The sequence below is a fragment of the Dipteris shenzhenensis genome, chromosome 1 (assembly GCF_047967505.1).
Source record: "Dipteris shenzhenensis isolate YYH24624 ecotype China chromosome 1, Dip_SZ_1.0, whole genome shotgun sequence".
NCBI lineage: Eukaryota > Viridiplantae > Streptophyta > Polypodiopsida > Gleicheniales > Dipteridaceae > Dipteris > Dipteris shenzhenensis.
In genome coordinates, this window is record NC_141596.1 from 20,108,948 (window position 1) to 20,124,937 (window position 15,990).

Here is a 15,990-nt window from a genome sequence, read left to right on the forward strand (position 1 = left end):
AATGTCCCTCCCCCTTTCCCCTTTCCCCCTCTTCACCTTCTCCTCCTCTGCTCCACCCCCCGCTGCCAATCTCCTCTCCTTCTTCCTATTGGATGTCTTCTTCCACCCTTAGCCATCCTTAGCCATTCCACCGTTTGTGGGCCGCTCTGTCCTTGATGGCTTCCGCAACAATCTAGCCTGTTCCGGGTCAGTGAATCCCGTGCTCCATGTGTTCTCCTGTCTATTCCATGCGCTCTTGACACTAGTTGGTTGCGAGGGTTGGTGCACCACCTATACCTCTTAACTGTTGGACTGCTTCCCATGTGCACCAACAGGTGTATCCCGTGTACCATTGCGCCAGTACTTCCCTCTGATCGACTTTGACCATGGTGAGTCGAGGTTGAGGTTTGGCACTCTTCAGTCATGTATTGCTTCCGTCATACCCAAGTCATGTCCATGTCAAGTCATGTCCAAGTCTGTTCCAGAGTGACCAAGATGTGAACATATGTGAACATGCTGCGACTAGGTATGACCAAGGTCTAACAACTTGGCATGTTGCTGAGGTGACCATGACATGACCGAGGTGTGACTCTTGGTGGGTCGCCATAAACTTTGATTACAACAGACAGAGAGAGCCGGGGGGGGGGGGGGGGGGGGGGGGGGGCTCGAGTAGCAGGTGGGTTGAGGCAGGGATGAGAGGGAGCAGGAGCAGGGAGAGCCTCTGTTTGCCAAAGTAATTGGGCTTGCATGTTGAGTATGCACCTATGAGAGAAATGGAGAAGGCACAACAACTCTTTTAGATTCCCGCAAGGAGTAACACAACAACTATGCCACTGTAGTGGAGTTAATCCTTGAGCAATGGCTTTCTAGTGAAGAATCCCATGTGTAAAGGATAAAGGTAAAAGATCACCAAACAATGGAAAGGAAGGAGATCCAGACCTTAAGGCCAATGGAAGACCGGATGAGCTACAAGCTCACAAATCTTGTTAGTCATTACCTGAGTTGTGCTCTGGTGCCGTCTAGTGTACCTTGGTGCACATCTCTTAAAGCACAGGAAGCACCTTCCTGTGCAAGTGACCTAGGTTGGTGGTACTGATGGTAATATCTTGATATGCTTGGCCAGACATGCTTTATTGTTCTTGTAATGCCATAGCCAAGGTGACCCATAAATTATAAACTCGTAGGAGACATCAAAAAGGTCCTAACTAGTCTTTTCTGGCAGCCAAGATTTTCCCAGCCAAGTGGGGATATCTAGTACTCCAATAGTGCAGCATTCACAAACACTCTCACAGTCTATCCCTCGGGTATCCAATTGAAACCTATCGTACTTACTAAAAAACGTATTGACTTATGCCCATCCTCATACTTGAGAGCATGTCTCAATGAATCCTTTGAAATTCTCTTACGATGTATCTCATGTCCTTCCATAAGTTATCTCGATTGTCTTGTGTCCTCCCCTAATATACTCCATCTCTAAGACAGAGACCCTGTCCAATGCTGTCTAAAATTTCCTCCTCAAAGGAAGACAGAGATTTTATCTCATAAACTCGTCCCCAAGGCTTGAAGACATTGACCCATTACCTGCGCAGACTGCATTAAAAGGGGGGGCAAAAGACAAGGAGCCAAGGGGCAGACCTAGTATGGGGAGAGGTATCACGTTTATCCCTCCAATGATCACACTTCTATAAATGTCTGACATCCGTATGACCCAAAGGTCTGAAAATGCCATCCAGTTTTGATATTGCTCAAGAGATCCAATCAAGACTGTTGTGGTATCTCTCAAAGTGGATGACAAAAATTTAAAATCTTGCTGGCCACACTCTGCCAACGACCTCCACCTTGCAAGCCATTCCTCTGAGCTCCATTGGCATAATAAGGAGAGATCGTCACCTTCTGGGAATGAGATGAATCAAGACTGTAGTTGAACTAGCATGAAATGATTGTTCCAAAAGGCATCAGGCAATGCCGACCCTATTGATCCCGATGTTATAAGAAGAAGACTTTGGAAAAGACCATGCTCGCCTTAGTACTTGCCCATTTAGAGTGTCCAAGGTCTCCTGCTCTAACAAAGGTATCTCCCTATATATACTGTAGTTTCAAAACCTGATCCTAAAAGAGCTGTGAAATGAAAGGTATGTAACAAATTCCAAGTGGACATATAATTGATGTATCAGGTTCTTAGCACAAGGTTTGTGGATGTAGACAAAACCATACTATTATTTAATAAATGATGAGAAGCATATATCTTTTAGAGTGGCACCACTTTTGAGAATGGGATCACTAACCAGCAAATACATTAAAGGATAAAGAGTTTCCACCAACTCTCTGCTCATTGTTGGAAACGTAAACACTTTGAGGCCCCAATTTATCTACAATAAAGCTAATGTTGTTGTACCCATTTCGGTCAATAGTTACATTAAAGTCAGGGTTACTCGTGAAATTCGTCTTTAAATCCACCACAGTCACATTCCATGAGTAAGCAAGATCAGACCTCCCAGTTTTCGCTGCTACTACATTGCCATATGCATCCTTGAGTGCCACTATCAACTTTATTGTGTCACCTGGATGATATATACGAGAACTTTCTGCCCAATACATTGCAGAAGACAGTGGGTCGATATCACCTGCATTTGGCCACGTAAAGGTCATCAATTTCATAGCACTTATTCACCACACGGTTTAGATTCACTTTCAGTGATACGTTATCAGAGAAATGAAATACTTCAGAAAGATCAGGACAATAGACAGACAGAGATACGTGATCAATTGACGCAATTTTCCTGAAGGAAATAGTCCAGTGACGTGGGATCCAAGTTGATTTGAGCCCTACTAAAGGCTCACCTGCTACAACCCTGATTATTGCTCCAAGCTGCATAATCTCTATAAGATCGTCAGGAGAGCCAAGGTCAGTTGGTGAGGCATCATCCTTAACAATGACTCGCAGAATGTATTGTTCCATTTCGCTTGCGTGGTTATTTTTTATCACACAACTGGCAGAGTCACCAACTCCTTTATCGAATCTGTCAACTGTGCAACTCGCTCCCGGCGCTCTCAACTCAAGGTTTGACAGCTGCCAGATTCCGACATCAATTATTTCGTCCGTCAAACGCTCTTCGTAGAGACTGCATGTGTAGCACCGCGGGCTATTCGTGCAGACGTAATCATCCTGTCGAAATACCTTGCAACCGGGTTTATCGCAACCACTCACGTACGCGAACACGGTGAACCTGAATGGCCAGCCCTCGACTGCAGTAATTCGCTGTCCTCTGAGACTGATTCTTGTGCAGTCCTTGCTCAGCACGAAAGCACAGTTGACAAGAGTGCCTGCATCAGAAGGCCAGTGAGTCCTAGCATTTCGCATGCACAAGAAGAAATGGCAGCGCTTGGCTTATCAAATTCTGGCTGCTTCGTGTGGCACTGCACCTGAGAAGAAAAAGACGAGCATGATGGTAGAGAAGGAAAATTTTGCGTTGTTGCAGCTTCGCGAGGCGGTGTAGGGGGGGGTGAATCCATGGGAGAAGGAGAGGCAATCTTGTGCTGCTGCGCTCCACCTCGTCCTGCTGCTGCTGCTGCTGCTCGTGCTCATCGGCTTCGCCCCCCTGGGTTCCTCTCATCCCCCTGCTACTTGTACGGGTGGAGATGGTGCAATTCTCAGGCGTCGCCATTACTCTCCATGATTCTTCTACCTGGTCGAGCTGCCGATGGTCGCCATGTCCGAGTCCCAGGAAAGCTGGTAGTTAGTGAGCTTCCTTTTGAAAAGTCGTTAACACTCTTGATCTATTCATTTAAGGAAACCTTTAAAATTAACACTCATAATGGATTCATTCTCATTGGATCTAAGGAAGCCTTTACAATTACAACAACTCCACTTTAGTTCAAGTGAAGAGTAAAGGGGGACGTTCACCTCTCCACACCTTGCATGTAGAGGAGTCACGCAATAAGGCATCTGCCCACCTGAGGAGCAGCTGCCCTCGTTCGAATCCTGAGAGATGACTCCTTGCTACCTGACAAGGCCGGCCACTTCATCATTGGCCATGGGTGTGTGAGTAGGTGGTGCACAAGGGGACACCTTGAATACATTGATTAGTAAAGGACAGTCGGTGACTTATTTGGTATTGGAAATGCTCCTTATTAGAAAAGATGCACCCCATTTATTAAAAACGGGTGCTACAAATTGTCCCAAATATATGTTGATTGATTACAACAACACAAAAGGTTGAGAAGTGTGGAGGATCAAGCTGTGTCCTATGTAAAGCGTGTGCAAACAATACAGATTCATTTACTATATGGTCTTATGTGTAAACTAAAACCCTTATACTTATGTAGTGTACAGTTGAATGTTTACTTGATCGTCAAGTTTGGTACTCTATCCCTACATTGCTATGGTATCTGAACATCATTCTATTTGCTAAAGGTCTCCTTACGTTGTGCTACTAAATGAGTGTAGAGAGAGCGAGAGGGGGCGGGGCAGGGGGGGTGTATGTTGTTCTAAAGAATCAATCTCCATTCTTTGTTATGCTTTATAATCATTGAGACAGCATCTGCCTTTGCATTGCGGGACATGAAGGACCAAAAAGGCCATACTTTGAAGAGGGAGCACATTGGAGCATTGCATCTCTAGATTACACAAGTTATCAAAGGCCTTGTACCATGCCTCCAATTATTTGAGACATTCAAAGGATACAAAAGCCCAAAACAAGCATCCATACTTAGGTGGACCAATGTCCTAGGCCATGAGCAGTGTAGATAGAAACTATTAATAGCAAATGACTTAGGTGTAGATAATTAAATGCCCCTAGTCCCCCCCTCCCTTAAAGAACTATAGCGGGGCAAGCGTTGATGGTACAACGCGTAGACCAGAGTGCAAGAGCACCACGAGGGAGGTAGGCTGTGTGGTAAATTAGAGCAAGTGAGGTAGGCTATATATATAGGGGGAGGGGAGTTAGTCGGGGGAGCTGGGCGGCTAGGGACTTAGTTGGGTTTTTTTTCGATTTAAAAGCTCGAGAAAAATGGTAGGGGGGTTTTGGTTAGTTAAGAAGGTGGGAGTACCAATCCTCAAGCCACCTGTTGAAGTAAAAAAACCATGGGGAAAATTAGGAGTAACCAATCTAGGGGAAATTAGTTTACTTGAGCTTGATGAGGATAGGGAACTAGAAATTAGGACGAGTTTAAAGAGAATAGAGGGATGTAGGCAGTCGGGAGAGATGAGGAGCAAAGGGGGTTGGGTTTTAGTAGATTAAGTTGTTATACAAAGGTTTAGAAAAAATAAAAAATTAGAGAAAAGAAATAAGAAAAATTTAGGAATAGAGAACAAAATGAGGGAAAAGGGAAAATTAGGAGTATCTAGGAAAGTTTGCAATTTTAGAAAAGTCTAGGATACATAGGAAATAATTAGGAAAAAATAAATATTAGGAAACAAATAGGGAAATAATCAGGAAGAGTTTAGAAGAAATTAGGGAAAATTAGGTAGAAATACGAAATAATTAGGAGAATAGGCAAAATATATATAAAAATTAAGAGACAATTTTAGGAAGAAAATTGGAACAAATGGTAGGAAAAATATGGAAAAAATTAGGGAAAAAGGGGGGAGGGGGAAATTTTAAGAAGGGAAATGCGAGGGAAATGAGTGGAGAGTGGGTGAAAATAGGGAAATACTAGGGAGAGAAATTGAAAGAGGGGTTTGGAGGGGCGGGGGGAACTAATGAGCAAGTGACCAAACCAATGGAGGAAGGGATAGTAAGTGTGTGTGTGTGTGTATAAGTATGTATGTGTGTGTGTGTGTGTGTGTGTGTGTGTACATACATACATACACACACATACACACATACATACATGTGTGTATGTATACATACATGCATATATATATATAATGTATGTATGTATACTTATATATGTGTGTGTGTACATACATACATACATACATACATACATATATACATATATATGTATACATATCTATATGTATATATGTATGTATACATACATATATATATGTGTGTGTGTTTGTGTGTGTGTGTGTGTATACATATGTATATATGTGTATATATATGTACATGTATAGATACACTCACACTCACATACACACACACAATTATATATCATAGTATCTAGACACGTAAGCATCATGACATTGTAGGGTCATGATTTTATCAAAGTTCTTGATGACCAAGACTGATTTTACCTTTCGTATGTGTGAGGAATCTAAGTCCGGAAGTGAGAGGAAGTGAGCAATGGTGTGTGCTTTCCAAGATGGGATGGTGGAGGTCTATCTCCCGTCTCAAATTAGTGAATAGTGGGGCCATAGGAATCTGAAATTAAATGCATATGTACATACACACACACACACAGTTATAGATAAAAATGACCAAGGTAAAAGGCATAAATACGTGTGTGTTTTTGTATATGTGGCATAGGGCCCAGGGTTGAGGTGGGAGGGCATGACTACCACCCTTCCACGTAAGAGGACCCATAGGTGTGTTGTACATAATCCATGATAGTTATATTATAAAATGTTGAGGTGGCATGGTTCCTCCATGTGCCACCCCTCCACCTAGGTGGCCCCATGCTTGCATTTAGTGAGACATGGCCCAAGAACCATGGAAAAAGTAATATAAAATAGGTGGAGATGGATATTATCTTGGATTATTCCCTCCATGTAGGATAGACCCATGTGGGGGGGGTTGTAGATAGTCGAAGAATGCAAGTTAAATAATGGGAAAAGTAGGATGAGGTGGCAAGATTCCTTGTGCCAACCCTCCATTTGTCCTCCTAAATGTTTGTGTATATTATAATATAGGAAGAAGCCATGGAAGTTTGATACACTATAGGATATGGGGGTTGAATTGAGGGGAAAAGGCTTGTCGGGTACAATTGAGAGTGCATACCCACCAAGCTCACATGGAAGAAACCTCCTCTCACACCATGCATATGGGGAGGTGGCATTTATTAGGAGAGACCCTCTTTTGGCTATAAAAGAAGGGGGCCATTCCTTGATGTGAGACACTCATCCTTGTATAGCCACCATGTTAGTATTTTGATTTTTCCATCTGTACTTTCAAATAAAGCATGACTCTCTTCCCTTGATGTCTCTATCTCTACATTCCACCTCCTATCATATACATACTCCTCTTCCCCCTCTCCCTTCCCCATTGTGCCATAGTCTCCTTCTTCATCCCCACCCCTCTTAACACTCCTCCCCTCATGCTCCCTTTCTCCTATGGCTCTCGAGCGTCGCCATGCCCAGCATCCGGCTCATGTGTTGGTTTCTTGTCACCAAAAGGGGCATTATCGCACCGACTGTCCTAATGTTCCAAGGGTGAATCTCCTAAGTGAATCAGGCACTGAAGATTCTGATGTGGAGGACCTTGATCTCGGGAAGAGAAGTTGTACAACCTCGGACCCCTCTCCGAACCATGGATTGGGGCTGCCCCAAGAGGAAGGTATCCTTCTCAGAGCCCCCAAATGCTGAGATGATAGACCCACCAAAATGGAGAAGGCTAAAAGATCTTGCATGAGTAAGTGGTCACCCTCGAATTTCCCTATCGGCTTAGGGCAAGAAGATATCAGCCGTTCAGGACATCGCCAATCGGTCTCTGAACATCATGCTTCCTCAACTGATAGCACTAAGCCCTAAGGTGAGATGAGAGCTGCAACAAGGGCTCTCTACACGAAGGAACAAGAAAAAGGGAAAGGTACGCGAGATTTCTTATATCTCTGAAGATGTTGATCAGCACCTACATACAGTAGATGTCATCCTAGATAATTGCCATGTCAAAAGTGTGTGTTGATGGGGGAGCTGCATGTAATATCACGGTGCCCCGTATCATGAAGAAGTTGAATTTGAAATGCACAAGGCATTCTTCCACTCAAATAAAAGTAGCAGATGGTTGACAGCTCGCCACCATGAGATTCATTGAAGATTTGCCTATCACTATCAATGGGTTGGCCACCATTGTCAATTTCTATGTAGTGGACATTGAAGATACAGATAGGAGTTACCCAGCCATACTCGGGAGACCGTGGTTGAGAAAGAGTGATGCAATCAGTTATTGGAAGATGGGACACATGTCTTTTGGTGCTTCAAAGGAGAAGATTCCTGTACAACTAGGTGCCACTGAGAACCAGAAGAAAAAGAGGAGCCAGACAATGGTACTCTTTCATCCTCAGTGTCTAAGTCGTCTAAGTCAATGGAAGATTCAGATGGAGGGGAGGAGTTCTCCGAGGAAGAAGTTTACATGATGGGGGTGTCTCCGACACCACCACCCGCGGTAAAGCTAACAACTAGTCCTCAACAGCTTGAATCTATGCTTTCTCTAAACCTCACTCCGAGTGAGAAAGACGAGTTCCTAGAAATGTTCAAAGGTTTCCTTGACCTCATTGTGACTAGCTATCACCATCCTCGCTATGTAACTATCATAGAACACAAGATAGAGTTGAAGCACAATACTAAGCTAGTGGCTCAGAAGTACTGGAGATTAGGGCCCACATAGACTGATGCTTTGCGCTCAGAGTTGTAGAAGCTTGTAGAAGTTGGGTTTATTGTTGCAGTTCACAAGTGGCGGGTCTGCATCGACTATAAGAAACTCAATGCAGCCACCAAGAGGGACCATCATCCTCTGTCTTTTCAGGACCTCATTCTTGAGAAGGTAAGTGGTCATGAGATGTATACTTTCTATAATGGTTACTCCTTGTTTTATCAAATCAGAATTGTCAAGGAGGATGTGATCAAAACCACATTTGCTACATCTTGGGGGATGTTTGCATTCAAGGTGATCCCATTTGGCCTCACCAATGCTCCTACTACCTTTTAGAGATTTATGCAGATGGTGTTTGCTTCTTATTTGGGGGTTTTCTTGGAGGTGTCTTCAGATGATTTTTTTCTATTCTTAGCACGTAGTCATGAAGGTTAGGATGTCCTTCCAAAGGGTCAATGATGCGAATGGCAATCTCAACCCTGATAAATGCACCATTGGAGCCACTCAAGGGAGGTTACTGGGACTTATTGTCTCATCCGAGGGCGTTAAGCTTGACCCTGAGAAGGTAGAAGCTATTCTCAAGCTCTCCCCACCAACAACCAAATGTCATGTATGTTCATTTGTCAATCTAGTAGGATACTATCGATGCTTCATTGATCAATATGCTGCTTTGACATGACCCATGACTATGCTATTAAAAGATGGGGTTGATTTCTCTTGGCATGAGGATTGTGATCAAGGGTTTATACAAATCAAGAGTGCTCTGGCTTCAGAACCCATTCTACGCAATCTTGATTGGTCAAAGACTTTCTATATCAATCCTGGGTTTGGTGAGCACACTCTAGCAGGTATTTTCTCCAGCAAGGGGAGGATCGGTACATGTACCCTATTCGATTTGCTTCTCAACAATTGCTTGAAACTGAATGACGCTACTCTGAGGCTCACAAGCATGTCTCATCTTTGGTGTTCTGCATTGAGGTATTTAAGCATTATGTGGCTGGAAAGTCCTTCATTATAATTTATAGCAATGATCTCGCAAAGCAGGTTCTTCACTCACCAAATCCCATGGAACACTTATTTCATTAATTTTGGACTCATATGTCTACATTTGGACTAATCCTTGAAATCCTTCCCAAATGAAAAGTTTACTTTATGAAAATATCATTTCATAATCAAAAGTTTACTTTCTAGCACTGTCATTTCCACTTAATACATTTCAGGACATCTCTCTATAATGTTGCACTAACAATGCAAAAACTACTATTAAATCCTAATTTTGTATTTCTTGTTTTTAAGAATCGTATTCTTAAATTAAAGAATTCCTTGAGTTATTATTTTAAATCCATGAAAAACCACGCTCTTGAAGATTTAAAAAATTTTAAAAAGCTATACACAAGAGACTTGCAAGACTCTTTTTGCTTTGAATGCAGAAAACTATAGCACTCTTGAATATTCAAGAAATTAAAAGGTTTATATAGACATGAGACATGATGGAAGTCTTTTTTGTACTCTAAAAAATAGCAATAGCTATGCTTGCAATTTTACATTATCAGAGTCCATTCTTAAATGAATCAGTGGAGTTACTCATATATCGCATGGGTATTGATCATCACACTTCTAGCATCTATTATCCAACATCCATGGATCAAACAGAGCGGACCAATGGCCTCCTTTGTAAAACATGGAAAAAACGGCTACAAGGAACAGAAGCGAGTGGGATAAGAAGGTCACAGAAGCCGTATGGACTTACAACATCACTCATAAAATGTCTATAGGTCACACTCCTTTTGAGTTGGTGTACGGTACTGAGGCCATTTTACCACTAGAGATAGAGATTCCAGCTTTGAGATTGGCACAAGAATAGAGGATGATAAAAGATGAACATGTAGAGGCCCAGTTGGTGCAACTTGAGAAGCTAGATGAAACCCGACGCCTTGCCCTACATCAAACAGAGATATAAAAGAATCAACAAAAGGCCCACTTGGATGCTAAGATTCGTAAGTTTAATATTGAATAGAAAAAGAGTATGTTTATTTCATGATTAATTTAGAGATAAGAGGTTTTAGAAAAAGGCCTTGAACGCCTCACACTGCTGCAGCAGGAACATCAAAGAGAGGGAATGGTTTGGGTTATGGCAGCAAGAGACATAGGTAAATGGGCTACCTACAGGGATGGAAAAGTCATTATTAGAGAGAGAGCAGACAGGGGAGAGAGGGAAGGAAGAGAAGAAGGAGAAATAGACAGCACATGAGAGTGTCAGACCCAGGATTGGAATCGGACACCACTCTCCTATGATCACTGGAATACCCTTCTTAGAATAGTAGGGTGAATATTTGTACAAGTGGAGAATGGAAGTGGTGCCGATCTCTTATTAGGCCCTAAGAAATGGCATTGAGAAGCCTAAACTCACATGTGCATTCTTCTATGTAGTGATCACTGTCTCCGCTGTGTAGAGATCATATGGAATTGTGTCAATCTCTGTGAAGAATGCCACCAGTGGAGAATGGCAGTGGTGCCAATCTCATACCATGACCTAAAAACATGCACAAGGAATGTGCTTACATTTCCTCCTTACATGCTTGCTTCTCCTCCTTAAGTGCTCGCATCCTCTCACTTGTGGCTGGACTCCCTTGCCTTGCCTCTATTCGATTTCCCTATGCTTGCCTTTCCTCACAACTCCCAACCTTACTCTACTACCCTTCCCAGCTATGTGAAGATCAAGTTGGCTAGTCGTCCCTTACTCTACCCATAAGCTCGTTGCTTGCGTTCTTTATATTCGCCTCCCTTTTACTTATAGCAAAGGTGCCTCTTAATTTCTCACTTTTTCATTTCCTTCGTTTCTCCCTCTCTGCAATTAAAATGTGTGCTCTCAAGTTCTCAAGGTAGTTTCAACTGTAGTAGGTGGGTATGTAAGACTAGGGTGGCGGTGGTGGGTAACGGAGCAAGTGGTAGGTGGGTAGTAAGACTAGGGAGTGGTTAAGTAAAGGAGGTTAAGTTAGGGGGAGAAGAGTGATTCCTATAAGAAAAATATGAAGGGTAATAAGCATATAAGAAGGGAAGGAGGTATAGACAAGATCCTTTCCGAAATTCCTTGTTGAAAATTAATGAAAATACTGCTCAAACCCATAAAGCATATAATGCTCATACCAAAAACTAATTTTAAGCCAATACATCAACTTAGCATAAAATGGTAAAGCATAAGAAAAGAAATAAAAAGGGGGGTGGGAAAAAAAAGGGGGGAACATTTGTGTAACATTTGACAACGGTGTGGGAGGGGTTCGGGGGAACAATAAAATTAATAATTTACTTTCAAAAAACTTTGAACCAAGAACCAAACATAGATGTGGAAAAAAAGGGGGAAAGGGAGTGAAAATTTTTGACTAAGTCAATAAAAGCCTTCAATAGGGAGGGCGATAGCTTCAGCCCACTTAGTAACATACTGAGTGGCTACCAAAAGATACTTCTTTTTGTGGGCAGTCATGAGCAGGGGCCCGACAAAATCTATTCCCCACTTCTGAAACGGAAGGATGGACATCACTGGGTGATGTTGCCCAAGACGCAAATCCTTCCTGCCAAAGAATTGGCATGGTTCACAAGTTTTGCAATGCATAGTGACATCCTTGAATAAGGTCGGCCAATAGTACCTAGCATGTAAAATCTTCTTCACTGGCATAGTGGCCTCCACAAAATCCATCATGATAATGCTTCAATACCTTAGGTACTTCTCACCAAACCCAGGATTGATATAGAAAGTCTTTGACCAATCTGGATTACATAGAATGGGTTCTCAAGCCAAAGCATTCTTGATTTGTGCAAACCCATGATCACAATCCTCATTCCAAGAGAAATCAACCCCATCTTTCAATAGCATAGTCATGGGTCATGTCAAAGTAGCATATTAATCAATGAAGCGGCAATAGTATCCTGCTAGATTAACAAATGAGCATACCTGATGTTTGGTTGTTGGTGGGGAGAGCTTGAGGATGGCTTCTACTTTCTCAGGGTCAGAGGCTTGACGCCCTTGGATGAGACAATATGTCCCAGTAACCTCCCTTGAGTGGCTCCAATGGTGCATTTCTCAGGCTTAAGATTGCCATTCGCATCATTGACCCTTTGGAAGGCCAACCTAACCTTCATGACGTGCTCCTTACATGACGAGAATATACAAAAATCATCTAAAAACACCTCCAAGAAATCCCCCAAATAAGAGCAAACACCATCTACATAAATCTTTGAAAGGTAGCAGGAGCATTGGTGAGGCCAAATGGCATTACTTTGAATGCAAATGTCCCCCAGGGTGTGGCAAATGTGGTTTTAAGCACATCTTCTTCGACAATTCTGATTTGATAAAACTCGAAGTAACCATCACAGAAAGTATACATCTCATGACCACTTACCTTCTCAAGAATGAGGTCTTGAAAGGGAAGAGGATGATGGTCCCTCTTGGTGGCTGCATTGAGTTTCTTATAATCGATGCAGACCTGCTTGTTGTTTTCCTTTGGGTTGACTACACTGGTGAAACCCATTCAGTATTGTGAACCGGAACAATAAACCCAGCTTCTACAAGTTTCTACAACTCTGAGTGCAAAGCATCGGTGTATAGGGGCCCTAATCTCCGATACTTCTAAGCCAAAGGCTTCGCATCAGGCTTCAGCTCTATCTTGTGCTCTATGGCAGTCACACGGCAAAGGTGGCGGTAGCTAGTTGCGAAGAGGTCAAGGAAATCTTTGAACATTTCTAGGAACTCATCTTTCTCACAAGGAGTGAGGTCTGGGGAAAGCATAGATTCAAGCTGTTGAGGACTAGCTATTACCTTTTCTGCAGGTGGTGGGGTCAGAGACACCCCCATCATGTAAACTTCCTCCTCTGAGAACTCCTCCCCCCCGTCTGACTCTTCCATTGATTCAGACACCGAGGATGAGAGAGTATCACTGTCTTGCTCCTCTTCTTCTTCTGGTTCCGTGGCACTTGGTTGCACCAGGATCTTCTCCTTAGAAGCACCAAAAGACATGTGTCCAATAGCTGACCGCATCACTCTTTCTCAACCATGGTCTCGCAAGTATGGCTGGGTAACTCCTGCCTGTATCTTCAATGTCCACTACGTAGAAATTGACCGTGGTGGTCAACACATTGATAGTGATGGGAAAATCCTCAATGACTCCCAGGGTGGCGAGTCATCGACCATATGCTACCTTGATTCGAGTGGAGGAACGCCTTGTACATTTCAAATTCAATTTCTTCATGATTTGGGGCACCATGATATTACATGCGACTCCTCCATCAACACACACACTTTTGACACGGCAATTATCTATGATAACATCTACTGTATGTGGGTGCCGATCAATTTCTTCAGAGATAGAAGAGACCTCTCGTACCTTCCCCTTTTTCTTTCTCCTCCTTTTGAGAGCCCTTGCTATAGCTCACGTCTCACCTTAGGGCTTAATGCTATTAGTTAAGGGAGCGAGATGCTCAAAGACCGATGAGCAAGGTGCTAAATGACCGAATAGTCCTCTTGTCGTAAGTCGATGGGAAAATCCGAGGGCGACCACTTACTCCTGCGAGATCTTTTTGTCTTCTCTGTTGGTGGGTCTACTATCTCAACATCTGAGGGCTCTGAGAAGGATAGCTTCTTTCTGGGGCAGCCTGGCACAGTTTGGAGAGGGGTCCGAGGTGGTACAACTTTTGGGTGGGGAAAAGAGACTAAGAGGGGAGGGAATGAAGAGGGAGACTATGGTACAAAGGGAGAGAGAAAGAGGGGAAAGAAGAGCATGTACATGATGGGAGGAGGAATGTAAAGATGGAGACATCAAGGGAAGAGGGCCACGCTTTATTTGAAATCAAAGTACTAGCTAGGTGGCTTTACAAGAATGAGCGTGTCCATCAAGGAATAGCCCCCTCCTTTTATAGCCAAGAGAGAGGGTCTCTCCCAATAAATGCATCCTCCCACATGCCTGGTGTGTGTGGAAGAGTCTCCCTGGTGGGCTAGGTGGTTACGCACTCTCAATTGTGTGCAATAAAGCTTGGCCACATTTTTCCACATATATCAACTCCCATATCCCAAGTCTATGATACTCCCTTGGTCTCTTCCCAATTTTATAATACGTTCAAACATCTAGGAGAACAAGTGGAGGGTTGGCACAAGGAATCTTGCCAGCTCATCCTACTTTCCCCATTATTTAACTTACACTCTTAGACCTTCTATACCTCCCCCACATGGGCCTATCCTACATGGAGGGAATAACCCAATATAATATCCATCTCCACCTATTTTATATTACTTCTCCCATGGACTTTAGGCCATATCTCACTAAATGCAGGCATGGGACTGCCTAGGTGGAGGGGTGGCACATGGAGGAACCATGCCTCCTTACATTTTATAATATTACCACCATGGATTATATACAACACACCTTATGGGTCCTCTTACATGGAAGGGTGGCACATGGTCATGCCCTGCCACCTCAACCCTGGGCCCTATGCACACCATATTTTATTATACTATTGCCACACATACAAGCACACACTCAAATTTATGCCTTTTTACTTTGGTCAAATTCATTTATAACAGTGCACACCTCCAATATGCAAGGCATGGCTAGTTCTTTTAAGCATACACATTTGCAAATAACAATATCAAATTTTTTTGATGTAGACACTTTCTTTCTCTTTCTACTAAGGGGTTTGTGAATATGCCTCCAATATGTAAGGCATGGACAATGCCCCCACCTGCCCATTTTTGTATCTATGACTAACCATCCTTTGAGGAAGCTAGAAAATTAAACATTTCTAAAAAACTACCCATGGTGGCTTGACATGAAGATAGGTTTTTGTATGTATACTCATCATTTAAAAGGAGAAACAAGAGAAAGATATGTATACTCATCATTCAAAAGGAGATGTGGGAAGTCCATTATCCTCTTCGTATAGTAATGATAATAGTATGCAACAAAAGAAGATAGAAGAAGAGAAACAAAAAATCCTTGAAGAGCAAGAGAAGGATATATAAAACATTGTAGATGCAACAAGAGGAGGATAGCCCAAAATCCGTAAAGAGCAAGAGAAGGACATACAAAACATTATAGATGCAACAAGTAGGGGGCAGCCCAAAATGCAAATGTACATGATGAGTTGCATGTTGAGAAACATTTATTACTTAATGTTCTAAAATTCTTCTTTGAATATCATTCTAATAATGTTTTTTACACGTCTTTATAGAATCTTTAATTGAGGATGTAGTTATGCAAATGGAAAGCTGTCTAGTTTCAAGCTTGCAAGTGTGGGTGCATACATGGAAAAAGAAGTGAAAGTATGGTGATATGACTACACAAAGCTTGGAAAACAAGTTATTGAAGGGAATTACAAAGTGGGGTTTCAATTTATGGGCAGCTAGTTGGGGAACTACAAAGTAAACAAGGCTACACAAATGGAAATCCTTGTGCATGGAGTGCCCATTTTTGTTTGCTTGACTTGCCCTCCTCTAGCTTAATTCCTAGCATTTTATCTGATGATGTTCCTAAATGGAATCAACTCTTAG

At 42.7% G+C, this 15,990-nt stretch overlaps 1 protein-coding gene across 1 annotated transcript in view; it reads right to left on the reverse strand.

Moving 5' to 3' along the window:
• Positions 1-3,644, reverse strand: part of LOC147905515 (uncharacterized) — a 233,189-nt gene extending 229,545 nt beyond the window's left edge. Inside the window, exons 1-3 of the mRNA XM_087385680.1 lie at positions 3,419-3,644; positions 2,821-3,303; positions 2,265-2,603 (exon numbers count right to left, since the gene is read on the reverse strand). Of these exons, the coding sequence (XP_087241806.1) occupies positions 2,265-2,603; positions 2,821-3,303; positions 3,419-3,644 (1,048 nt within the window). The remainder of the gene's footprint in view (positions 1-2,264; positions 2,604-2,820; positions 3,304-3,418) is intronic.
• Positions 3,645-15,990: the final 12,346 nt, after the last annotated feature.